The 27,179-nt window shown below is 35.0% G+C and overlaps 1 protein-coding gene across 2 annotated transcripts in view; it reads right to left on the bottom strand.

The window, feature by feature from the left end:
- NUDCD1 (NudC domain containing 1) overlaps nt 11,801-27,179 on the bottom strand; it is a 116,229-nt gene continuing 100,850 nt past the window's right edge. For both annotated transcript variants that reach the window (XM_021089013.1, XM_021089014.1), the window contains exons 9-10: nt 16,161-16,320; nt 11,801-14,150 (exon numbers count right to left, since the gene is read on the bottom strand). In XM_021089013.1, the coding sequence (XP_020944672.1) occupies nt 13,858-14,150; nt 16,161-16,320 (453 nt within the window). In that variant the 3' untranslated portion in view covers nt 11,801-13,857. The remainder of the gene's footprint in view (nt 14,151-16,160; nt 16,321-27,179) is intronic.

Genomic DNA, 27,179 nt, shown 5'->3' with positions numbered 1-27,179 from the left:
AACAAAAGACAAAAGATAAAAGACAAAAAAAAAAAAAAAAGATATGGTTTCTGGTATAAATTTTTTGGTGCTTTCTAGAATTTTATATAAATTGAATCATACAGTACCTATTTTGGCTTTTTTCACTCAACACAATTATTTTCTGACTCATCCATGTTCATGGTATTAATAGGTTATTACTTTTATTGCCAAGTAACAGTCTACTGCATATAATTATCCATTCACCTGCTGATGGACATTTGGCTTGCTCCCAGGTTTGGCCATTACAAATAATGCTGTTATGTACAAGTCTGTACATAGATACATGCTTTCATTTTTCTTGGGTGAGAGAATGGGTAAGTGGAAAGGCTGGGTCATATGGTAGATCTGACATTTTAGAATATGATATTTGCTATTTTTTCAAAGTGATTCTACCATTTTGCATACCCACCAGAGGTGTAGGAGATTTCATTTGCTCCCCATCCTTGTGAAAACTTGGTACGGTCAGTCTTAAATTTGAGGCATCTCGATAGCTGTGAAGTGAGATCTCATCGTGCTTTCATTTGGCAATTGTATAATGACTGATAATCATATTTTCATGTGCCTACTTACAATTTATGTATCTTTAACGTGATGTCAGGTTTAGCACTTTGGCCCATTTTTAAAAGTTTACTCACTTGATTATTTTCTAATTGAGTTTTGAGAGTTCTTTATGTATTCTGGATACTAGTCCTTTATTATATGTGCTTGCAAAAGTTTCTCCCAATCTGTGGCTTGTTTTTCTTAAGGCTGTCTTGTCAAGAACATAATCATTAACTTTGACAAAGTTCAATTTATCAATTTTCTTTCTAGTGGATCTCAGTTTCGGTATTACAGGCAAAAAATCTATGCCTAGTCTAGAGCTGTAAAGATTTCCTTTTATGTTATCTTCTTGAAATTTCAGTTTCAAACTTTACGTTTAGATCTGCAACCCACTTTGAATTAATTTAGGTAATAAGCTGTTTCATATGTCTACTCTAAAAAATTACCACAAAATCTGTGACTTAGAAATATTCTCTCATAGTTCTGAGGACAGATGTCTAAAATTGGGGTGTCCGTGGGGCCATGTTCTCTCTGCATCTTTTGGGAGAGAATTCATTCCTTGATTCTTCTGACCTCTGGTGGCTGTCACATGTGGCTTCGTGGACCTATTACTCAAGTCTCTGCCTCCATCTTCACACGCCTCCTCTGTGTGTTTATAATCCCCTTCTCTCTTATAAGGACACTATAATTGGATTTGGGGTCTGGCTAGATAATCCAGGATAATCTCTCAGGTAGCTAAGCATCCTTAATGTAATCCCTTCTGTAAAGTTCCTTTTTCTTTATAATGTAGATTTACAGTTTATAGGGACTTGAAACTAATATCGTTGGGTAACCATTATTTGGTCTACCACAAAGGCAAAAATGGATATCCAATTATTCCAGCACCATCTGTTGAAAAGATTATTCTTTCTCCCCTGAAATATCTTCAAAATGTGCCTAAAATTAATTGACCATGTGTGTCCATGTATGCACCTATATATAGACTCTATTCTGTTGTATGAATCATTTTGTCTATTTTGATGCCAATACACATAGTGTCCATTATTATAATTTTATAATAGGCTTTAAAGTCTGGTAGTGTATGACCTCTTCGTTGCTGTTCTTGGTATTCTAGGTCCTTTGCGACACCATATCTAAAAAACAAAAACAAATACACAAAACCTGTTAGGACTGATTGATTACATCGTATCTACAGATAAATTTAGGAACTTGGGGAGGCATCTTACCAATACCTACTCTTCTGATTTATGAACAGAGTGCTATTGTAAATGCTACTTTAAAACTAATATCAGTTTCTGATTGTTGCCAATATATAGAAATGTGATTGGATTTTTATATTGATCTTTTTTCCTGCAACTTTGATAAATTCATAGTTTTAGTAGTTTCAGATAAATTCCAAAGCATTTTCTTTATAAAAATGATCATGTTGCCTATGGATAAAGACAGCTTCATTTCTTTTCTACTCTGGGTTCTTTTTATTTTTCTTGCCTGACTGCACTGGTTAGAACAGACGTGCTGAAAGCCGACATTCTTGTCCTGTCCTCAACTTTAAGACGGGAGGGAGGAGGTGGGGGATGGATGATGTTTAGTCGTTGCTCATAAAGTATAATATTATCTGTAGTTTACTGTAGATGCCTTTTATCAGATTGAGGAAATTCCCTTTTGTTCCTAGTTTGCTGTGATTGTAAGAAATAATGTTGGACTTTATTCAATAACTTTCTTTACATTTACTGAAAGAGCTTATTTGTTTTTTCTAGTGGTTGAAATGATAAATTTCATTGAGATGGATTTCAAATATGAAACTTTTCAGATAATCTCCATCTGGTCATGATATATCATCCGTTTTATTTCCTTTATATAATCCTTTAATTTGCTAAAATTGAGTTGTGAATTTTTACATTCATGTTCATGCAGTATATTGGTCTGTAGATTTCTTTTATTGTAATATCTTTGCCTGGTTTTACTATCACAGTAATGTTATCCTCATAGAATAAATTGGGCATATTTCATATTTCCTCTTCAATTTCCTGGAAGGGTTTATGTAAAAATTGATATTATTTCTTCTTCAAATATTTGGCAGAATTTACCTGTCATGCCGTATGGTCTGTGAGTCTTTGTGGGAAGGCACTTAACTATAAATTCCATTTTTAAAATAGATATAAGCTATTCAAGTTATCTATTTCTTCTTGACTGGTCCCTTGTCTTTCTTTAAAGAATTTTCATTTTCTAAGTTGTCCAAATTATTGGTATAAAGTTGTGCAGAATATCCCCATATTGTTTTTAAAATATCTGTAGAATTGGTAGTGAATTCATGTACCTCTCTCATTGTTGATACTGGTAATTTTTATCTTCCCTCTTTTATTCCTGATCAGTTTGGCTAAATATTTATCAATTTTATCAGTCATTTCAATGAATCAACTTTTAGTTTCACTGATTTTCTCAATTGTTTTGTTTCCTATTTCATTGATTTCCACTCATTTTTATTATTTCCTTTTTGCCATTTACTTTGGGTTGAGTTTGCTTTTCCTTTTCTAGTTTCTTAAAGTGAAAGCTAAGATTTGAATTTCTCTTTTTCTAATCAAAGGATTTAGTGCTTTAAATTACTCCTTAAATATTGCTTTAGTGGCATCACAAATTTTGATATGTGTTCTTATTTTCACTGATTTTGAATACTTTCTAATTGCTGCTTGATTTCTTCTTTGACTTATGTGCTATTTGAGTGTGTTATGTAGTTTCTAAATATGTGGTGATTTTCAAAAGTTTTTTCTGTTAATGATTGCCTATTTAATTCCATTTTTCTCTAAGGACATACTTTTTATGACATTTTTGATTTATCAAAGTTTGTTTGATGGTCCAAAATATGATCTATCTTCATAAATGTAATATTTGCAATTAATGTTTATTCTTTTTTTTTTTTTTTTTTTTTTTTTTGTCTTTTGTCTTTTTGTTGTTGTTGTTGTTGTTGCTATCTCTTGGGCCGCTTCCGCGGCATATGGAGGTTCCCAGGCTAGGGGTTGAATCGGAGCTGTAGCCACCGGCCTACGCCAGAGCCACAGCAATGCGGGATCCGAGCCGCATCTGCAACCTACACCACAGCTCACGGCAACGCCGGATCGTTAACCCACTGAGCAAGGGCAGGGACCGAACCCGCGACCTCATGGTTCCTAGTCGGATTCATTAACCACTGCGCCACGACGGGAACTCCTAATGTTTATTCTTAAGATTAAGTATATTGGCTATTCTGTTGGCATTGGATAGTGTTTTCTATAAATGTCAGTCAGATCAACTTGGCTGATAGTATTGTCTGAATTTTCTGTACCCTTTCTGACTTTTTGTCTACTTGTTTTATCAATAATTGAAAGAAGGCTATTCAACTCTTCAACCATAATTGTTGACTTGTCTGTTTATTCCTGCAGTTTTATCAGTCTTTTTGTATTTGAAGCATTGTATTTTAGGGGTATAAACATTTAGAACTATGTCCTCTTAAATGACTAATCCCGGTATTATCATGAAATGGCCTTCTTTATCCCTGGTATTATTCTTTGATCTGAAATTGACTTTGTGTGATATTAATATGGTCAAGTCAACTAATTTTACAGTGGTCATTTCATATAAATGTACATGTAATATATATTATTATTAGAGATGAATACTTTTACATCAAAATATATATTAAGTACATTAAAAACTGATCCAGCTGCACATGTTAAATTGGCATAGTTTATTGTATGCAAAGTATACCTCAATAAAATTTATTTGAAAAGCTGATACAATGATAAATACATATGTACATTTGAAATAGTAATAGTTATAAGTTTGGGGTCTAAACAGCCTAGCACATTTTTCTAACTTAAACTTTCAATAATTTTGATTTTATTGAGAAGTATACCATTTAACTGTACTTGGCAGTCTTTCGATATATGCACATAGGCTTTGTATGCATACATATGCGTGCACTTTATAGACTTTACATCAGTGTGCTACACATAGGTTACTAGTTGCGTAGAGATTTCGGCCCTTGGATAGCCAAGGTCACTCCTGGCCAAGAGCAACCTCATTCTTTTGCCTCACTGTGCCATGTAAGTATAATTTTCTGCGTGTCATGAAGTGGGGCAGGGGGAAGTTTACAAATCTGTGATATTCGTTGGCAATAGTATGGATACATGTGGTAGATTTCAGAAATGGTTTCAGTTTTCCACCTGAGAGATTATCCTGGATTATCTAGCCAAACCCCAAATCCAATTATAGTGTCCTTATAAGAGAGAAGGGGATTATAAACACACAGAGGAGGCCATGTGAAGATGGAGGCAGAGACTTGAGTGATAGGTCCACGAAGCCACATGTGACAGCCACCAGAGGTCAGAAGAATCAAGGAATGAATTCTCTCCCAAAAGATGCAGAGAGAACATGGCCCCACGGACACCCCAATTTTAGACATCTGTCCTCAGAACTATGAGAGAATATTTCTAAGTCACAGATTTTGTGGTAATTTTTTAGAGTAGACATATGAATCAGCTTATTACCTAAATTAATTCAAAGTGGGTTGCAGATCTAAACGTAAAGTTTGAAACTGAAATTTCAAGAAGATAACATAAAAGGAAATCTTTACAGCTCTAGACTAGGCATAGATTTTTTGCCTGTAATACCGAAAGTGAGATCCACTAGAAAGAAAATTGATAAATTGAACTTTGTCAAAGTTAATGAATTATGTTCTTGACAAGACAGCCTTAAGAAAAACAAGCCGGAGTTCCCGTCGTGGCGCAGTGGTTAACGAATCCGACTAGGAACCATGAGGTTGCGGGTTCGGTCCCTGCCCTTGCTCAGTGGGTTAACGATCCAGCGTTGCCGTGAGCTGTGGTGTAGGTTGCAGACGCGGCTCGGATCCCGCGTGGCTGTGGCTCTGGTGTAGGCCGGCGGCTACAGCTCCGATTCGACCCCTAGCCTGGGAACCTCCATATGCCGTGGGAGCGGCCCAAGAAATAGCAACAACAACAACAACAACAAAAAGACAAAAACAAAACAAAACAAAACAAAAGAAAAACAAGCCACAGATTGGGAGAAACTTTTGCAAGCACATATAATAAAGGACTAGAATCCAGAATACATAAAGAACTCTCAAAACTCAATTAGAAAATAATCAAGTAAGTAAACTTTTGAAAATGGGCCAAAGTACTAAACCTGACATCACGTTAAAGATACATAAATTGTAAGTAAGCACATGAAAATATGATTATCAGTCATTATACAATTGCCAAATGAAAGCACGATGAGATCTCACTTCACAGCTATCGAAATGCCTCAAATTTAAGTTTTCACAAGGATGGGGAGCAAATGAAATCTCCTACACCTCTGGTGGGTATGCAAAATGGTAGAATCACTTTGAAAAAATAGCAAATATCATATTCTAAAATGTCAGATCTACCATATGACCCAGCCTTTCCACTTACCCATTCTCTCACCCAAGAAAAATGAAAGCATGTATCTATGTACAGACTTGTACATAACAGCATTATTTGTAATGGCCAAACCTGGGAGCAAGCCAAATGTCCATCAGCAGGTGAATGGATAATTATATGCAGTAGACTGTTACTTGGCAATAAAAGTAATAACCTATTAATACCATGAACATGGATGAGTCAGAAAATAATTGTGTTGAGTGAAAAAAGCCAAAATAGGTACTGTATGATTCAATTTATATAAAATTCTTTACCACTTTGCAGTGTACTCCACTCTGAGATAAACTATGTGATTTGCTGGCCAATATGATATCATAAAATGTGACACAAGCAGAAACTTGAATAATGCCTGTGCAATTTGTCTTTTCCTCTTGCATTCTGACACATAGCCATAATACATGCTTAGGCTAATATGGTGGAGGAAAAGACAGATAGGACGGAACCTTAGGATGGATGTGGCTGGCAATGGCTCCAACACAAGTTACTTCTCCTGAAACATGACTTGCCTGCTTTTAAACCCAAACTACTTGTTCAAAGCAGCAAAGTGAAAGGGTGGCTGTTTTGATTTTTCCTTCCCAAGGCAGAAACTTTGGAACCCAGTTGATATCAAATCAGTTTTCTTTCTTCCTTTGAGGCAGTAAGGGTGTTACCCTCTTATTTTCTAATAGATACATTTTCAATAGTTAAACAGCAGAAAAACACATTTTTTATGAACTAAGTCTTATAGGAGTAACTGTTTTCTTGGAAAACAGCACGCAAACCTTTAAAATGCTGGTATGGGAGTTCCCGTCGTGGCGCAGTGGTTAACGAATCCGACTAGGAACCATGAGGTTGCGGGTTCGGTCCCTGCCCTTGCTCAGTGGGTTAACGATCTGGTGTTGCCGTGAGCTGTGGTGTAGGTTGCAGACGCGGCTCGGATCCCTCGTTGCTGTGGCTCTGGCGTAGGCCGGTGGCTACAGCTCCGATTCAACCCCTAGCCTGGGAACCTCCATATGCCGCAGGAGCGGCCCAAGAAATAGCAACAACAACAACAAGAGACAAAAGACAAAAGACAAAAAAAAATAAAATAAAATGCTGGTATGTTACAATTTATCTCCATCTTTCTTCCATGAGAAAAGGGCAAAATATTACTTACATAATGAATGTAGGAAGCTTTCAGGCCCAGAGGGATTTAACCTAACTCTTCTTATAAATACTAATATATAGCATTCTCATATAAAAATACTTCAATTTAGTCACTACCCCCGAGGGTCATTTAGATTCCTCCAAATTTTTATTACACACATTGTTGCTTGCATATTCTGATATTGATTTCCCTGTGTACTTTTGAGGGTTTTTATGTTCTGCTGGGATTATAGAGAATGTAGTTGTTATTATTTCAATACATGCTGCAAGTGTCCTTCACTTGTACCTATTTACATCCCCACCCCCAACAAGTAGGAGAGTTCCCGTTTTCTTATATCCTGGCCAATATTTCATGTTATAAAACTTTAAAATTTTTTACCTATTTCTCTGATGATCTGGAAGACTAGCATATTTTAAAAATTGTGTTGGTCTTCTTTTCCTATTAATTAACTGTTCTTTCTTTTGTCTGCTTTTCTATCATGTAACTTGCCTTATGTTTTTATTATTAATTTTTGTTCTTTTTATTTTCTAGATTTTAACCCTCATATTATGTACTGACAAAGATCTTCTCTCAGTCTGTTATTTTTTACCACTGTTAATAGACAGTCATAAAGAAATTATACATTTTGTAATGATCAAATTCAATAACATTTTCCCTAGGGTTTTTTTTTTCTTTTGGCTTTCTGAGTCTTAAGGCTTCTCTTGAGATTATAAACATTTCCTTCTAATGTTTATTTATTTAGTTATTTATTTAGTTTGTTGGTTAAATGAAATGTTTGTTTACTGATATATTACCTCATTTAATTACTATCTCATATTATATCTTGATATCTAGTTGGCTTGGATGTTTTTGCTTATTTTTCCTTCATTTTAGAAGGGCTTATTTCTTATTCTTTTATTACTCCAACATTCCAACTTTAGGTCTAATTTTCACTAGCTCAATTATTATTCCTTGTTCCATAAGACACACTTAGTACTAAGAGATTAAAATATTAAAATATTCTTCCAGTTATCAATACCAGTTTTATTTATTTGCCACACAAACTTATCATTTGTTCTCCTATGTACTGATAATGACCAATAAAGTGTTAGAAAATACCATGCAGTGATGGGTTAACCTGCCTAAAAATTTTCGTTCTATGTAGAAAAGTGATGGTTACATTTATTTCAAAACATTATTTAACACTGTTAATCATTCTCAAGTCCTTTTTTAAAAAGTCAGTTATTTAATACATTTATTAAATGTTCATTACACATTCAGAACTGTATCAGGCCCTGTATGTAAAATGGTGAAAGAATTCCCTTAATCATCACGTGAAACTTTTAGTGGTTATCAGAAAAAACAAAGCACAGCTAGATGGCAGTCTGTGAAGAAGAGGCAGAGACTGTGAGTGAGGAAGGACTGCACCATGAGGAGGTGGGTAGGCAGGAACTAGACCCAAATGGTGCCAGTCCACAGGTAGCTCCCCAAACCCTTCCAGTTCCTATACTTCACATCCCAAGGACCCCACTGCAGTTCCTACTTTTGCTACAGCGTGTTGCTGACCTGTGTCTTCCTGGTGGGCTGGGGCCAGGAAGAGATGGGGTCTCTGTGGAGTCCATGTAGAAGAGACCCCTCGGAGAGCCCACCTCAGTGGCCATTGTTCCTGCCCTGGGGTCATCTCTCAGGCCCTGTATTCTTTTTTTTTTTTTTTAAATAATGTGGAAGCTGAACTGTGACTTTGTTAAATATTCTGCAAATTAATTTTTTCACACTCATTTTTTATAACTGACATACGTTATATTAGTTTCAGGTGTACAGTGTAACAATTTAATTTGCATAGCTGCAAAATGATCACCACAGTACAGCTAGTTAGCATCTGTTATTATACATATTTACAGTTTTTTCCTTATAATGACAACTTTTAAGATCCACTCTTTTTGCAAGTTTAAATAAAGCAATATGGTATTAACCATAGTTGCCATTGTGTACATTTCCACAACTTATATATTTTATAAATGGAAATTTGTCCCTTTTGACCCCCTTTCACCCATTTTGCCCACCCCACCCCCTACCCTCTGCTTCTTATGGTAACCACCATTCTGTCTCTGCATCTGAGTCCTGTTTTGGTGTTAGGCTGAAGAAAGATCATTTGTCTTTCTCTGACTTATTTCACTTAATGCCCTCAAGATCTATGCATGTTTTCACAAATGGCAAGAGTTCCTTTTTTATTGCTGTTATATATCTTTTATATATATATATATCTTGGCTATTGTGAACATGGGGGCACATATCTTTTTGAGTTAGTGTTTTTGTTTCCTTCAGATAAATATCCACAAGTGAAATTGCTGGATCATATGGTAGTTCTACTTTTAATTGAGAAGTTTTTAGTGTTTTCTATACTGGCCACACCAATTTATATCCCCACCAATACTGTACTAGGGTTCCCTTTTCTCCACTTCCTTGCTAACACTTGTTACTTCCTGTCTTATTCATGATAGCTATTCTGATAGATGTGAAGTGTTATCTCATTGTGGCCTTGACTTGCATTTCCCTGATTAGTGATATTGAACGCCTTTTCATGTATCTGTTGGCCATCTGTCTTTGGAAAAATATTCTGATATTCTTATTTTTTAATTGGATTTTTAATTTTTGAGTCATATGTTATTTTGGATATTAAGCCCTTCTCATTTGCAAATATTTTCTCCCTCTTAGTAGGCTGCCTTTTCATTATGTTGATGTCTTTTGCTGTGCTATTTATTTTTGCTTTTGGTATCAGATTTAAAAAAAAAAACAAAACATTGCTAAGACCAATGTCAAGGAGATTACTTACTGCCTATATTTTCTATAGGAATTTCATGGTTTCAGGTTTTCCAACAAGTCTTTAATCCATTTTCTTGCCAAAACTACTTACTGAAGTGTCTGCCCTTTCCCCTTTGTATAGTCTCAGCTCCTTTGTCATAAATTAATTGAATATATATGAGTGGGTTTATTTCTGGGTGGTGTCATTGAACTGTTTCTGGTTTTATGCCAGTACCATACTGTTTTGATTACCTGAGCTTTGTAATCAGGGAGCATGATGCCTCCACCATTGTTCTTTTTTTTTTTTCCCTTTATTTTTGTTTTTCTTTTTCTCCACCATTGTTCTTCTTAAGATCACTTTGGTTTTGTGGTTCCACATAAATTTTAGGTTTGTTCTATTTCTGTGAAAAATCCCACTGGAATTTTAATAGCGATTGCATTAAATGTGTAGATTGCTTTGAGTGGAAGTTGCTTCCAAGCCATCAGCATAATGAATACCTCTCTATTTGTGTCTTAAGTTTCTTTCATTAATGTTTACGGTTTTCAGTGTAAAGGTCTTTCACCTTCTTGGCCAAATTTAAGTATTTTATCCTTTTTTAATGCAATTGTGATCTGACTTTATCTCATGGTTTGTTATTAGTGTATAGAAACTCAACAGATTTTTGTATACTGCAACTTTACCTAATTCACTAGATTTCAAGTTTTTTGGTGGAGTCTTTAGTGTTTTCTATGTATGTCGTCTATAAATAGTGGCAGTTTTACTTCTTCATTTCCAACTTGGACACATTTTACTTTCTTTTGTATAATTGCTGTGGCTAGGATTTCCAATATTATGTTGAATAAGAGTGGAGAGAGTTGGCATCTGTTGTCTTTTCCTGATCTTACAGGAAAAGCTTTCACTTTTCGCCATCGAGTATGATGTTAGCTATAGGCATTTCATATATGATCTTTATTTTGTTGAGAAATGTTTCCTCTATATGCACTTTGTTGATAATTTTTATAAATGGATGCTGAAATTTGTCAAATGCTTTTTCTGCATCTATTGAGATAATCATATGATTTTTTTTTCCGTATGATTTTTATCCTTCATTTAATTAATGTGTTATCATGTTGACTGATTTACAGATGTTGAACCCTCCTTACATCACTGGAATAAATTATGGTGTGTAGTAACCCTTTTATCGCTGAATGTGGTTTGCTTATATTTATTTTGTTGAGGATTTTTGCCTCTGTGATCATCAGAGATATTGGCATGTAAGTTTCTTTTCTCGTGGCATCCTAGTATAGTTCTGGTATCAGGGTATGCTAGCCTTTTCAAACGAGTTGGGATGTGTTCCCTTCTGTTCTTTTTTAGAAGAGCTTGGGAAGAATTCGTATTAATTCTTTAAATGATTCATAGAATTCACCAATGAAGCTGACTGGTCCTGGTCTTCTGTTTATTGGGAAGTTTTTGATTACTCCTTACATGTAATTTGTCTATTCAGATTTTCTATTTCTCCATGATTCTGCCTTGGTAGGATATGTTTCTAACCCTGTTACAAAGTTGTTGGCAATATAATTGTTCACAGTAGTCTTAAGACCATTTGTATTTCTTGGGTTAATCCTCGAACTCTATTATCCTCTTTCTGACCCTTCCCATTAGCAACCCTTCTGCCTGGGTTCTATCCTTGGTTAAATGTCTTTCTAACAGAACAATGACTCCACCTATCTCTACCTACTTTTTCACTCAAAGAGAAATTTCACCTGGAAATCAGTAGAATGCAGACTTTTTGTCTCTAACTTAACACTGCAATATCCGTAGCATTGAAAATAGGTCATGGAACACAGCTGGTACTTACTAAACATGTTGATATAATGATTGTTAAATGACTCAATATGAAAAACACAAAGTACTACTTTATTACTATCATATTTTATAAATTCCCATTTATAACATGATAAAAATCAAAGCACAAGGTGCTGCATTCATTTTTAAAAGTTCAGAGCAAGGTTTAAGCTGAGTTAAATGTTTGTGGAGTCCTTAAAACATTTCAAGAAAACATGGCTAGGAATTAATGCTCTAGACCTATTACTCTCTTAACATAGATCATATGCAACAATACTTAGTACTAATTATCTGGATAGGTTTCAATTCAACATTAACCATTAAAAATCACATGTACAAAATAAAAAATTGATTACTATTTGGAAATTTGCATTATGTACATTGTCATATTGTTAATTAAGCACCATGTTAATCTGCATTTTTCTTAGATTCCCTAAGAGGGTATCTTTGAGGTAAAATTTTTTAAAAATTCAAATGTACTGTCACATAAGGGCTTTTAATAGCTTACTCTCTAAGTAGTCTTTTGTTTCATTAAATTTCGCAATGACACTAAAAGGCTCTGGAAATATCACTGTTTTGTTTTTTGGTTCAGTCATACTTTTTTTTCTCTATGTTCATGATCTCATGATGCTTAATTGCTATCTAGTCTATCACTTTCCTAGTATTAACAAGAGTACTATTAACTCCACTGTCGCCATCAGTTCTCACTACTGGTGTTTCACCAGTAGTTTTCTCTACTTTCAATCTAGCATCCTAATACTTCTCTCTAGGAAACTGCATTCTGACCTGGTGTTTAAAACACACGTGTAAGCCCCATCTTTCCCTTCCTTTTCTGTCTCTCAAACTTATTTTTCCTTCTCTCATTAAAATTTAATTTAGCCAAATACTTGTCTAGATTGGCAAGAAATATATTAGGAACAAGTGTTTCCTATCATATCTCTTTTCTTCATTTTCTGCTTCTTAATGTCTCCATTCTATTTTAATACAAATTTTAACTCAAAGTTTATATAAGAAGCATACAAAAATAGTATACAAGTAAACCCCTTTCCAAGTAAATGCAAACCAAAAGAAATGCAAGGAAAATAATATGAGAATCTAAAATTCATGGCAAAACCTATTTAATGTATCAACAGGATTAGAAACACAAAGAGAACTATAGGAACAAATGATAATCTGTGTGGCAGACTACTACAGTAATGGCTCCCAAGGAATCAGACCACCTGCTATATGAATCCTTGCATACTCCTCTCTCACCCTGACTCTAGACTTGGCCATATGACTTGTGTTGTTCAGTGGAAGATGAGCAAATATGATGCAAGTACAGGCTTGATAAACTTGTACATTAGAACTCGCCCTCTTGGAATGTTTTCTCTGTCATGGGAACACACACAGAATAGCCTTCTGGAAAAGGAGAGGCCATGCACAACAGAGACAGCAGAGATGCTCAATCATGAAAAATTATACGACATCCTGTAATAAGTGATTTGTTACAGAGCAATGGATAAGAGTTACACTTTGCAGAACACTATCATCTCTCTTTACCTATGTCTGTGGGAGACCAAATGGATAAAAGTTAAATAAAGCTATCCTTAATTTGAAAAAACCCTTAAGGTCTCTCAGCAAACTCTAACAATAATAAACCTGTACTCCTGTTATACATACTTCCTCCTCTCCCCCCACCCCCGTTCAAGAGTAATTTATAAAAATCAACATTTTAACCATTATTCTATACATTCTGTAGGTACAGAAGTAGAAACTATATCAATGGACAAACAGTACATGATAAATACTTTTATTTTTAAACAATGAATTGTACATCTTTCATACAAAAGATGAGATTCTAGCTACTGTTTTTAAAAATAATTATAATTGCTAATACTATCTTTAGTTTCTACAGAAGCTAATTTTCTCTAAATTTGCACCTTCATTCCATAGCTTTTACAGATTCATAATCTCTTGAATATATTTGTAATATCCTTTGAAAAATAAATTCATACAAGATAATTTTATTTAACACAGTAAAATTTAAAAGGTTACAGCACAAATGCCCAACCTTCCAGCCACCACTGAATACTTTTCCAGTACAGAGAAGCCAACATGTGGAGTAATTAATTTTCTGTATTTACCTTTATTAAAAAGAGGTTTTTGGTAGTGAGAACAAATAATCTCTCATTTGTTGCTTGAAAGCCTAAAATAGGATCATTGGTTTCTAGGCTTGCTACTTGCTGCTTAGCAACCTGCCCTACTTGCCTGCCTTCCTTTCTATTGTAGAGTACAGTGGACATGGGAGTGGGCTGACGATAGATGAAAACTCGTCGAAGGCACTCGCAAAGGGCTGCATAAGAGTAATTTGGAGCACAGGCAAAAAATTTTTTGTCTCTCTTTGATGCTTGGACATAGCCTGTCAAGAAATAAGAGACGAAAAAAAAGAAAAACAATATATTTAACAGAAGGGAAAAAACAGTGATCTAACATTGCAGTGATTAAATTATTAAAATTTATGATTAAATGATTAACTATTAAATTAAGTATAAATATTAAATTATGTACTAAACAATGGTTAGACTCTCAATCATTAATGACTAGCCACAGTCTCTCCCAAATGGTGTAAAAATAAAGTATTAATTTCTAAGGAATAAAAGAGCTTCATCTTTTCAATTAAAGCACAACATAGACCCATGTAATTTCTATGAATAATTAAAATGCTAAAAATCTAATATAATAAAAACATGCCAAAATATCTTTAAGTGCCAGTTTAATAACTGGGTTCATCAATCACAGATATGGCATTACAGCATCTTTTTCTTTTTTCTTACCAAATAAATGGAAAAGTGCTTATAGGAGATTATTATAAAGTTATTTCAGGAGTGTGTAAATAAAGCAGACCCCCCTCCCCGAAGGTACTAAAATATGCACAATGCATTCTCATATTTTCTGTAATGTTAGTGGTATTTTTATATACCAATACTGTAATAAGATTAGTTGTACTTAACCTCCCAGAAGTAGAATCTTGAGACCACTACAAGCTTAAAAGAAAATGCTAGTATCTGATTTAAAAACTTCATTAGGATATTCCTTGAAAACTACCTAAACTTTGAAAAAAAATCTTCACATCTTTTTAAAAATTATCTTTACAGTCTAAAATGGCATTTATGTTCTGAAATATAAATTAAAATTTTCAGACTGGAACATGACTACTGAATGTTATAACACGTATGAGGAAGTAAAACACTGAGGTAAACTGAGATCCCTCAAACAACAAAGAACCATTGAGCACAGGCAGATTAATGTTGGTTTGTTTGTTTTTAATATTAAGCAGGGCTTGCTTGAGGAGAAAAAGTAAAGAGGATGTAGCCTCCTATTTGAGTAGCCTAGAGTTAGTTCTCCAGGCTAACCTTGACAAAATAATGTATATAGCTAATGTAATGTTGATTAAACTTAAAGTCAAGCATTATAGAATTCTTCTATACTAGAGGATTTGGGGACACAAGTGGAGGATCTTAGCACATGAAAATTATGATAAAGCTTTTCTTATTGAAAAAGAGGATAGAAAATAAACTTTCTCAAAAGGCTAGAAATTATGTGGCTAAATTAGTCAATGAAACTTTATTTCAGGTCATAAAAATATACTTGGAGTCTGAATCAACCAGTTTAGTGACTTATATTACTAACTATAAGGGATGATTGAAAAAAAACTCCTCTATAAATAGGGTTGTGCATATATACAGCAATCAGATTGCAGAATTTTACTTGATGCTGCCAGTTTAAAATAACCTTTTTATAAAGTAATAACTGTGGTTAACTTATATAAAAATGTCTCTCACACAATACTAATATATTTTGACATTAAGTCAATTCTTGCATAAGTATACAATTATGTAGCTCAAAATGTTTCAAGTCCTACTTTTAAAATCTTCAGTTTCCCTTTTATCCTACAGAATAAATTTCATTTCTGCTTATCATCTTCCTAAATGTTTTCATATAATAGTGCTGTTTCACACTTAAGTTCCATGAAAGATGTCTCCTAATGTGCTTTACCTTAGAGCAATTCTATGATTACTAAAGATTACTCTAAAGAAACCTGAATACAAGCTCCATGTTGTCAAGCTCCTTGGCTTGTATTCTGACGACTGTACCACTTAGTTGGAATAAGCAAATAACTGATTAGAATGACAACCACTTTGATTTCTCTCCTGTGTTGATCTTCTGCACAAGCACAAAAAGAGTATTCCTACTGTTCCAAATACTAACATTCATCAGCTATGTACAAGCAATGAAATTACAGTACAAATCAATCAAAGAGTAATCAGGATAGCTCAAATTTAAACAAACCAAAGAAAAGAAACTTAAAAAAAAATGATGACTGTAATTTTTGATATAACAGAAAAGGTTGTCAAAAGCTTGCTTATACCTAAAGCATTGAAAGTTGCAATATGCTCCCACATATCATCTTGTGTGCCGGAGTGTGGCTGCCAGAGTAGGGCATCAACATCATGGCGCAAACAGAAGCAGGGCATTTCTTTAGGATCCACTATGACAGAGAAAAGGTACTGGTTGCTTCCAAGATTCACCTAAAATAAAAAGTGACAAAAAATAATTCACACAACAAAAAAATTATTATTAATAATGAGGATGACAAACAGAACCTACGTGTCAGCAACTGTTCTAAACTTTTTATATGCCTAATCTGATTAACTCTTCGTAATGCCCTAGGAGAAATGTGCTATGGTTAGGTCTGTCTTAAAGTTCAACAAAGTGGTACACAGGGCATTTAAGTAACTTGCCCAGGGTGAGCCTGGTAATATGCTGTAGAGCTGAGATTGGAATCCAGAGTCTATGTTCTTAACCACTACACTAAACTACTTCTCAACTGTTAGTAATTTGTTTAAAACACAACATAAAGTACAATTTTATAACAGTATTTTTTAAACCTCAGCATACAAATATGAAGTTTACAAATGCTAACTTGTAATAATAATTACCAAGAATAATGACAGCTATTATAATTTATGATACATTCTATATGCCAGGCATGTTATAAATGTTAATCTCAATAAACCACAAGGCTGCTATTATCTCCATAGATGAAGGAATACACTTGAGAGAGCTAAGTAACTTGTTCTAAGCTACACAGAAAAATCACAACGCTGGGATTCAAACACAGATCTGTTTACCAATTACTTAACTTTGGTGTACTGTATTTACAATAAAATGTCAAAGATACTTGTGTTAATAATGTTATTGCAATATTAATGGCTAAAGGAATTCATTTTAATACAAACTCATCAAGTTGAGATTCATAATTGGATTTCATCTATAGTAATATTCCTTTTAATGGAAGGAGATGGCAGTGATATTCTTTATTAAAAATACTGTTTATCAGAGTTAAAAATGCCTAAATACCGATAAAAATCACATCAAATACAGAAAACATAAAATATACATAGTACTTGATAAATACAGAATTGCTCCCATGAGCTTTAGAGCAGACTGGAGAATTAAAATATTAGGTGAAAATGAAAAATGGACATCTGAGCTACCCTCCAGAGTGAAAGTTGTGAAGTGGCTTCTCCAGCACAGGCTACTGGTCACAGGAGAATACAGACACAGGGCAACCCGATTTTGTTGCTCCAACAGTGCCAGGGGAGAGATAGGACTTTTGGGTGGGGCCAGTGCTTATTCTCTAAGACAAGGGAACAGACGGGCACACAGTGTTCACAGACATTTCTTCTCTCCCTTTGCTCCTGATAATCACTGCCTAAGTTAGGTTTATTTTCAAAATCACTGCCAACTAACTGGCCTTTTATATTGTATTTTATATAAGTTTCATTGTCAAATTCAATTTTTTCTGTAGTTTAAGTTGTATTCCCATTGCCTTCAATTTTATACTTTCCTATAATATACATGTTTCAGCAAATAGACTGTGGCTCTGCCCCCCAAAAAGTGAACATATTTCTCTTCAAATAAGATAGGGATGCTTTAAATAAATTGAACCAACTTCCTGGAAGTTTCAAAAGCAAATTATAATTAACCAGTCTGATGGAATTAACTGAAAATAATAATTTACTATGAGACAAAACACTCCTTTAAATGAGATAGTTTAGACTTTTTTCTTTCTGGTAGCAAGAAACTGTGTGATAATCATTAAATAAATTTTAGCCTCCCTATTCTTCATTTTACAACTAAGTATTCCATACAGCTAAATAAAAAGAATTATGCCTTTCAAATGTATTATTACTTATTATGTTGGTCAGTGGTCAGGTTAGAAAAATATGGTTATAATTCCACTCGAGGGTTGCAAGCTAAGGGTGGATAAAGGAAATGCATATAAAAACTGCTTTTAAGGTAACACCTAAAAAGTGGTCTCGTTTTTCTCATGGTGGTTATTGGAATCTCTTGATAATTCTTTATACCTTTTACTACTTTTTCTTGCCTCACTGTACCAGCTGGGAATTCCAAAATAATGCTAACTAGGAGTAATGAGGGCAAGCACCCTTGCCTGTTACCTATCTTAGGGTGAAGAACCGTTTTTTTTATTTATTTGTTTGTTTTTTTTACCATGAAGTACAATTTTAATCCTAGGTTTTCTGAAGAGGCAGTTACCTTCAACTAGTTTGCTAAACATTTTTATCATAAATGGATGATAAGTTTTGTCAATTCTTTTTCTGCAACAATTAGAATGGTGAAATATTTTTTCTTTAGTTTGCTGATATGCTGAATTAGGTTTACGGATTTCTGAATGTTGAATCAACCTTGAATTCCTTGGGTAAACTCTAATTGGTCATGATGTATTATCCTTTTTACTTATTGCTGGATTTTATTTACTAATATTTTACTGAGGATTTTTGTGTCTATATTCATGAAGGACATTGTTTTGGTTTGGTTTGATTTTCCCTGTTTTCTTGTTATGTCTTCGCTATCAGGGTAATGCTAGCCTCATAAAATAAGATGGAAGGTGTTGTATCCTCTTTTATTTTCTGAAAGTTTGTACAGAATTGGTATTATTTCTTCTTCTGGTAGAACAAAGCAGTGAAGCTAGAGATTTGTCAGAGGTTCCTAACAATAAATTAAGTCTCTTTAACAGATATGGAACTATTAGGTTATCTATTTCTTCCAGAGTGAACTGTGGTAAATTCTTGTCTTTGAGAAATTGGCTTCACTTAAATTGCCAAACATGTAAAAATAATATTCCATTATTACACCTTAGTGTCTTCTGGACTTGTACTGATGTATTTATTTTAATTCTTGATATTGGTAATTTGTGTTGTCTTTCTCCTTGGTTATTCTGGCTAGAGATTTATCGATTCTATCTTTTCAAAGGACAAGTTTATGGTTTTATTATTTTCAGTTTTCAATTTCACTGACTTCCGCTCTTCGTAAGTTTTCCTCCTACTTGTGCTTTAGACTTGGTTTGTTCTTCTTTTTCTAGTTTAAGATGGAAGCTTAAACTATAAAATTGACTTTTTTTTCTCTTCTAACAGAACATGTAATGCTACAAATTTCTCTCTAAGCATTGCTTCAGCTGCATCCTACCATGTGCTGTATTTCATTTTCATTTGATTTAAAATATTTCCAAACATCCTTTGGGAGCTCCACTATGATTCACGGGTTATTCAGAAATGTATTCAATTTCCAAATATTTGCAGATTTTCCAGATTTTTCCATTATTAATTTCTAACTTAATTCAGTTATGGTCAGAGAGCATTCTGTTTATGATGGAATTGCTAGAGGATCTTCCTCAACTATACTACTACTTCTTCCAAATTTGTCAATGTTTATTTTATGGCCCCAAATAAGGTTTATTTTGGTAAATGTTCATGTCCCTTTTGGGGTTCCAACTATATGTATATTAGACCATTTAACACAGCCCTCGAATGTTCGCCTTTTGTTTTTGCTCCCACCCCATCCCCTCTTTGGTTTTAGTTCTGCTAGTTTTTAACTAATCTATCTTCAAGGTTACCAATTTTTTTATTTTCCTCAGATGTAGAGTTTACTGATGAGTTCATTAAATATATCTTGTTGCTGTGGGTTTTTTAATTTCTAGCATATTTTAAATTATAGTTGATTTACAATGTTGTGTTAGTTTCAGGTGTATAGCAAAGAGATTGATATATATGTGTATGTGTGTGTATAAATCTTTCAGATTCTTTTCCCTTATAGGTTATAACAACATTGATTATAGTTCCCTATGTTATATGGTAGGTCCTTGCTGGTTATCTATTTTGTACATAGTATTGTGTATATGTTAAGCCCAAACTCCTAATTTATCGCTGCCATTTCCCCTCTGACAGTTTGTTTTCTGTGAGTCTGTTTCTGTTTTGCATATAAATTAATTTGTATCTTTTTAAAAAATATTCCACACTTGAAAGTGGTATTTGTCTTTCTCTGGCTTATTTCACTTAGCATGATAATCTCTATGTCCATCCATACTGCTGCAAGTGGCACTATTTCATTCTTTTTTCTGGCTGAGTAATAGTCCATGGTACAAATCTACCACATCTTCTTTATCCATTTATCTGTCATTGGACATTTAGGTTGCTTCCATGTCTTGGCTATTGTAAACAGTGCTGCAATGAACACTGGGGTGCATGTATCTTTTCAAATTATGGTTTTCCCCTAAATATGCCCAGGAGTAGGCTTGCAGGATAATATGGTAGTTCTATTTTCAGTTTTCTGAGGAAACTCTACACTGTTTTCCATAGTGGTTGTACCAATTTACATTCCCACAACAGTATAGGAAGTTTCCCTTTTCTCCATACTCCCTTCAGCATCTATTGTTTGTAGTTTTTTTTTTTTTTTAATGGTGGCCATTCTGATCAGTGTGAGGTGATTTTCACTGGGTTTTTGATTTGCATTTCCCTAACAGTTGTGGAAAGTAACAATGTCTTTTCTATCAAAGGAAATCTTGGTTACTCCATTTTGCTCTGGTTTCAGCTGAAACAACCCTGTGACCCCCCTTCCTCTTTACCTCTTTTCCCAGCAACGTTTCAACTAGCTAACCAGGAAGAATGTGCGCCCTGACCTGACCAATGGGGAGGGGACAGGTAAATCACCTGTTCTAGGGATAAATAGGGGAGGGTCCTTTGTTTGGTGTGCGCCCTTTTTGGAGCACCCGTGCCTTTCTGCAGAAGTATAGAGCCTTGTCGAGATTTCTCCTTGTCCACGTGTCTCACTTTCCTACACTGACGACCTGAGCCAGAGTTATCTTAATTTCCAGCACAGTGATGCTGAACATCTTTTCATGTACCTTTTGGCCATCTGTATGTTGTTTTTGGAGAAATTCTATTCAGATCTTTGGCCTATTTTTGATTTCTAGCATGTTCATCTTTTACAGTGTTTATCTGCTAGAATTCTATATTTATTCATCTTTTCTATTAGAGCCTTTAACATAGTAATTACAATTATTTTAAATCCCATGGGTGGAAGTTCCAAAGTAGGGGTCATCTCTTAGTCTGATTACATTATTTGCCTTGTTTCTTGACAGCACAATGTTTTTCCTGTCTTCTTTTTGTGTGTCTTGCAACTTTTGATTGAACAATGGATGTATAAAAACAGTAGAGACTGAGGTAAGCAGTATTTATGCTTGGAGATGAACACACTTTTGTTAGGTCATTAGTGTGGGTGTTATGACAGAGGGAGGCTGAGAAAGGGTTGATCTGAGCCTGAGTTCTGTTGTTGCTATTGTCACCTTCAATGCATCACCAACTGCAAATTCTTCAGTGTTACTTTGTACTCTGGTAAGGATGGAGTTGCTAGAGGATCTTTCCTCAACTATACTGTTCTACACCTAACTTTAGGCTTTCACCATACATCCGCATTTCAGAGTCTCCCTATGCTCTTATTCCTTCCCAAATGGTAGATTATTACGGCCTGTTATGTGGTGCTGGAGGAGGATATAGGCAGGGAGTTGTCTACTGTTTTAGTTCAGCCTCACTCAGTTTTGAGCCTCGTGTCCTTGGGTATCAGGGTTTGGGTCTTTCAGTGATACTGCCTCATCTCCAATGGTAGGAAAATTGTAGTAAGTCTCCCCTTGATCCTTCTCCCAACCCCTGGCATGCAGAGAGATGATGTTTTAAAAATCTTTGATTTTTATTTCCCCTCAACTGTAGTGGGTCTTCTTCTGAACCCTCAGGATGCTAAGATTTGATGCTTTTCCCTCAGCAGCTTGAGGCTTTTGCTACTTAAGGAAAAAATCCAGGCAGGATTTTTCCACAGCAGCAGATATTTCCTCTCCAACCCTGCATCAAGGTGGCTTTCTTCTTGTCTCTTCCCTTGCTCCCAGTCCATAAACAGGATCTGTGAATCCCATCAGATCTATAATTTCTTGCTAGCCCCCACTAGAGGGCTTTAGCAGTTTGCTGAATTCTTTGTACCCACTGGTAATCTTTCCATGTTCCCATTTTCAGATGAACCAGTTCTCCTATCCAATCTCTCCTTGGTGGCACTTGTTTTTCCTTGGATTTCCTTCTCACCTCCCATTTAGGAAAAAATATATTATTAAAGTATAGTTGATTTAGTGTTTCTTCAAGTTCTATTGTACAGAAAAGTGACCCAAACACACTCATTTCCCTGTGCTGTACAGTAGGGCCCTATGACCTACGCATTCCAAATACAACAGCTGTATCCGAAAAAACCCCCAAATGCCCATCCATCCCACTCCCTCCCCTTTACCCCCTGGGAACCCCAAGTGTTCTCCCTGGTCATGATCTGTTTCTGTTGTTTTAGATAGGATCTTCTGTTCCATATTTTAGATTCCACAAACAAGTGATATCATATGGTATTTTTACTTCTGGCTTACTTCACTTAGTATGAGAATCTCTAGTTCTATCCATGTTGCTACAAATGGCATTAGTTTGTCTTTTTAATGGCTGAGTATTATTCCTTTGTATGTATGTACATCTTAATCCATTCATCTGTTGATGGACATTTAGGTTGTTTCCATGTCTTGGCTATGTGAATAGTGCTGAAAAAGATACATGCATCCACATGTTCATTGAAAGGAAAATTTTGTCTGGATATATGCCCAGCGATGGAATTGCTGGATCATATGGTAGTTGTATATTTAGTTTTCTGAGGTACCTCCATACTGTTTTCCATAGTGGTTGTACCAATTTACATTTCCACCAACAGTGAGGAGGGTTCCTTTTTCTGCATACCCTCTCCAACATTTTTTATTTGTCGACTTGTTAATGATGGCCATTCTGACTGGTGTGAGGTGGTATCTAATTGTAGTTTTGATTTGCATTTCTCTAATAATTAGTGATTTTGAGCACTTTTTCATATGCCTGTTGGCCATCTATTTGTCTTCTTTGGAGAAATGTCTATTTAGGTCTTTTGTCCATTTTTCAATTGGATTGTTAGTATAATTTGGAGATTAGGCCCTTGTCTGTTGGATGGTTGGCAAATATTTTCTCCCATTATGTGGGTTGGCTTTTCATCTTTTTAATGGTTTCCTGTACTGTGCAAGCTTAAGTTTAATTAGGTCCCACTGGTTTGTGTTTTTGTCATTATTCTAGGAGGTGGATCACAGAAGATGTTGCTGTGATCTATGTCAAAGAGCATTCTGCTCTTTTATAGTTTTATAGTATCTGGCCTTATATTTAGGTTTTTGATACATTTTGAGTTTATTTTTGTATATGCTGTTAGATAGTGTTCTACTTTCATTCTTTTACGTGTAGCTTTCCAATTTTCACAGTACCATTTATTGAAGAGACTATCTTCGTTCCACTATATGTTATTTCCTCCTTTGTCATAGGTGCTTGGGTCTACTTCTGGGCTTTATATCCTGATCCACTGATCTATATTTCTGTTTTGTGCCAGTACCACACTGTTTTGACTGTAGCTCTGTAGTATCATCTCAAGTCAGGAAGCTTGATTCCTCCATTTTTGGTTTTCTATTTCAATACTGCTTTGGCTATTAAGGGTCTCTTGTATTTCCATACAAATCTTAAAATATTCTGTTCTAAATTCTGTGAAAAATTTGATAGGGATTGGTAATTTGATAGGGATTGCACTGAATCTGTAAAATTCCCTTGGGTAGTACAGTCATTTTGATAATACTGATTCTTCCAATCCAAGAGCATGGTATATCTTTCCATCTGTTTGTGTTGTCTTTTATTTCTTTCATCAATGTCTTATAGTTTTCGAGTAGCTATTTTGTCCCTTTAGGTAGGTTTATTCCTAGATATTTTATTCTTTTTGATAAGATGGAAAATAGGATGGATTCTCTGATTTCTCTTTCTGATCTTTCATTATCAGTATATAGCAACTGATTTCTGTGTATTTTTGGAGGCTGCAACTTTTCCAAATGCACTGATGAGTTCTAAGAGTTTTCTGGTGCTGTCTTTACAGTTTTCTATGTATAGTACAATGTCATCTGCAAACAATGATAGTATTACTTCTTCTTTTCCAATTTGGATTCTTCTCTGATTGCTGTGGTACGACTTCCAAAACTATGTTGATTAACAGTGGTGAAAGTGGACATCCTTATCTTGTTCCTGATCTTAGTGGAAATGTTTTCAATTTTTCACCACTGAGAATTATGTTAGCTGTAATTTTTTCATATATAGTTTTTATTATGTTGAGGTAGGTTCCCTCTATGCCTACACTCTAGAGTTTTAATCAAGATAGTTGATTGCCCTACAACCTCAGCTCTCTGATAAAATTTTTTACAATAGTTGATTGCCCTACAACCTCAGCTCTCTGATAAAATTTTTTACAGTAATGATTCCACAGATTATCCAGCCTTTTCTTGTTGTTACAATGGAAGTGAGACTCTTCTCAGCTTTCTATACTGTAGACTGACCTGAGATTCCCTTCCTCATTATTTACAAACTTGCCTAAAAAACAATCCATTTAATAATGAGCAGACTGGTGATAGTTCAATATCCACAAGAGGTTCCAGATATACAAGTAGGAAAACTAGGATCCCACACTCCTGGCTTCTACTAACAGAATCAAGAGTAGATAGCTAACTTAAAGACAAACATCTTTTATCCACTGATATATGAAATGGTCACGCTGAATTGTTTCATACAGGTGCTTCCCATACTAGACTGTGGCTGGCCAAAAACAATAACTCCTCTTCTTTGGGAAGTATAAATGCCCAAAATAAACAATAAAAACACAACAGCCAATAAGGAAGACAGGCAAAAGACATACCAGAGAGAAAACTACAGTAAGCAGAAATCATGATGTGAAGTAGAAAGTGAACAGGCAGAGGTATGAGCAGTAGAAGCAAATAAAGAAGACGGTGATGTGATGATAATGGCACAGCACGCCAGGAGAGAGCAAGCGACACTTGATTCCTGAGACGCAAGTAGATTACCACCTTATCAGATCTACACGCCAGTCAGTGTTTCACTTCTCCGTTAGGTCTAACTTACAAATGCATTTGTTTACAGAATGACGTATTTCTCTATGACATCTAAAGAAATAGTTTCCACATATGTTTACGATAAATACCTATGACTTAAGATAACAAGGTCTTCTCTATTCCCTGCAACCTCTATAAGTCCAGACAAAAGAATTTTGTCCAAAAGTAAAGAAAATCAGAAAATTACAAAAATTTTAAAGTGCAATTAAGTGCAGTTTTGTACGATCTTACACAAGCAAAAAAAAAAAAAATCAATATAAGAAAAAGAAATAACATGTTGACAAACAACAAAGACATACTAATTTGCAGCAGACAAAACACAGTAATAAGACATCATCCATTATCTGGCATGGGCAATTACCTGTAAGAATCAAGAACAAGATGTTCAAAGGGTCCCTGAACAGTCAAGAACAGATGCAACAAATCCCAGTGAGCTCACAACCTGGTAGCCAAAAGCAAATGAGAAAGAAGGAAAAGGATGACCATTAAGGGAAGACAATGTCAAAGGTAAGCATAGCACTCAATAGCTTATTAGCCATGGAAAGAACAAAAACAAATGATACACAACCAGAAAATCAATTTTTAAAGTAGAGTAGACTGAGTCTAATTAGCGTAGGAGTAAAGAACCAATTCACTTAGAAGTTACCCTTGTGGCTCAGCAGAAATGAATCTGACTAGTATTTGTGAGGATGCAGGTTTGATCCTTGGCCTCACTTAGTGGGTTAAGGATCTGGCGTTGCATGAGCTGTGGTGTAGGTCGGCACCTATATTTCCAATTTGACCCCTAGCCTGGGAACTTCCATGTGCCACACATGCAGCCCTAAAAAAATAAATGAATAAATGAAGGTGTTATATTCATTAAAACTGAACAATAGATGATGAAACTAAAATAAGAAAAATGAATCAAATACTAAATATAGAAAAGGATCATTTAAATGTGTTGAGGGAAGCATATGGTTTATCCTTGATAATGATATAAAATGCAAAAAGAAATATACATAAGCTAAAAGAAACTCTTTAACAAAAGGAGCCAGAACTTGCTGGCTTTAAAGATTCTCAGCCTCTCCAGATGTCAAATGATGCTAAAAATAAGAAATGGCTTCTTAGCATAGATCACATCCAGGGTACTCTCAGGAAAGCATAATCTAAGACGAAAGCAAGTGAATGACTGTAAAACTCTTTATTAAGAACCCGTAGGTTGCAAAATACCACTCAGACAAAAGGATCCCTAAAGACTTAAAGAGTATGCCTCACTAATCCAACAAGATAGCTTCTAAAAAGCTTAAGGACATTGTTCATCAGCTTGCATCTCAACAAAACCTCAGGGCTTATCAGCTTGCATCTCAACAAAACCTCAGGGCTTATCACCAAGAAATCTGTGTGTGTGGCTTTTTATAATAGAGTAAATCCTAATAAGATTAACAGAAGATCCAGAAAACCTAAGAAATTTAAATCAGGAAAAAGAACAACACTTGGACTGAAAAAGGCAGAGACAGCAAAAAATGAAAAGTGGTCCTTAGATCAGCAAACCTTTGCAATTTCTAAAAGTTCTAGGAAGTAGGCGGTGTTAGTTTGCTAGGGCTGCCATAATAGAGTACTAGACTGGCTGGCTTAAACAAAGAAATTAATTTTCAAGATCAGGATCAAGATGGCAGAGTTGGAGGATACAGAATTCACCTATTCTTACAAATACTTCAGAAATACATCTACAGGAGTTCCTGCTGTGGTGCAGTGGGTTAAGAATCTTACTCCAGCAGCTCAGGTTACTGTGGAGGCATGGATTTAATCCCCAGCCCAGTGTAGTCAGTTAAAGGATCTGGTGTTGCCACAGCTGTGACAGTTTGCAGCTGTGGCTTGGATTCCCAATCTCTGGCCCAGAAACTTCCATATGCCATGGATATGACCATAATAAAAGAATTTAAAAAAAACACATCTACAAATGAAACAGTCCACACAGGACATCTGAACACTGGCAGAACTCAAACACCTGAAATGGCAAGAAGAATCTCCATGTAACTGGGTAGGATGAAATGGAGAAAAAATAGGCAGAAGCAG

The sequence above is a fragment of the Sus scrofa genome, chromosome 4, assembly GCF_000003025.6.
Source record: "Sus scrofa isolate TJ Tabasco breed Duroc chromosome 4, Sscrofa11.1, whole genome shotgun sequence".
Taxonomy (NCBI): Eukaryota; Metazoa; Chordata; class Mammalia; order Artiodactyla; family Suidae; genus Sus; species Sus scrofa.
Note: the sequence above shows the minus strand (reverse complement) of the source record. Positions and strands in the feature narration are given on the sequence as shown.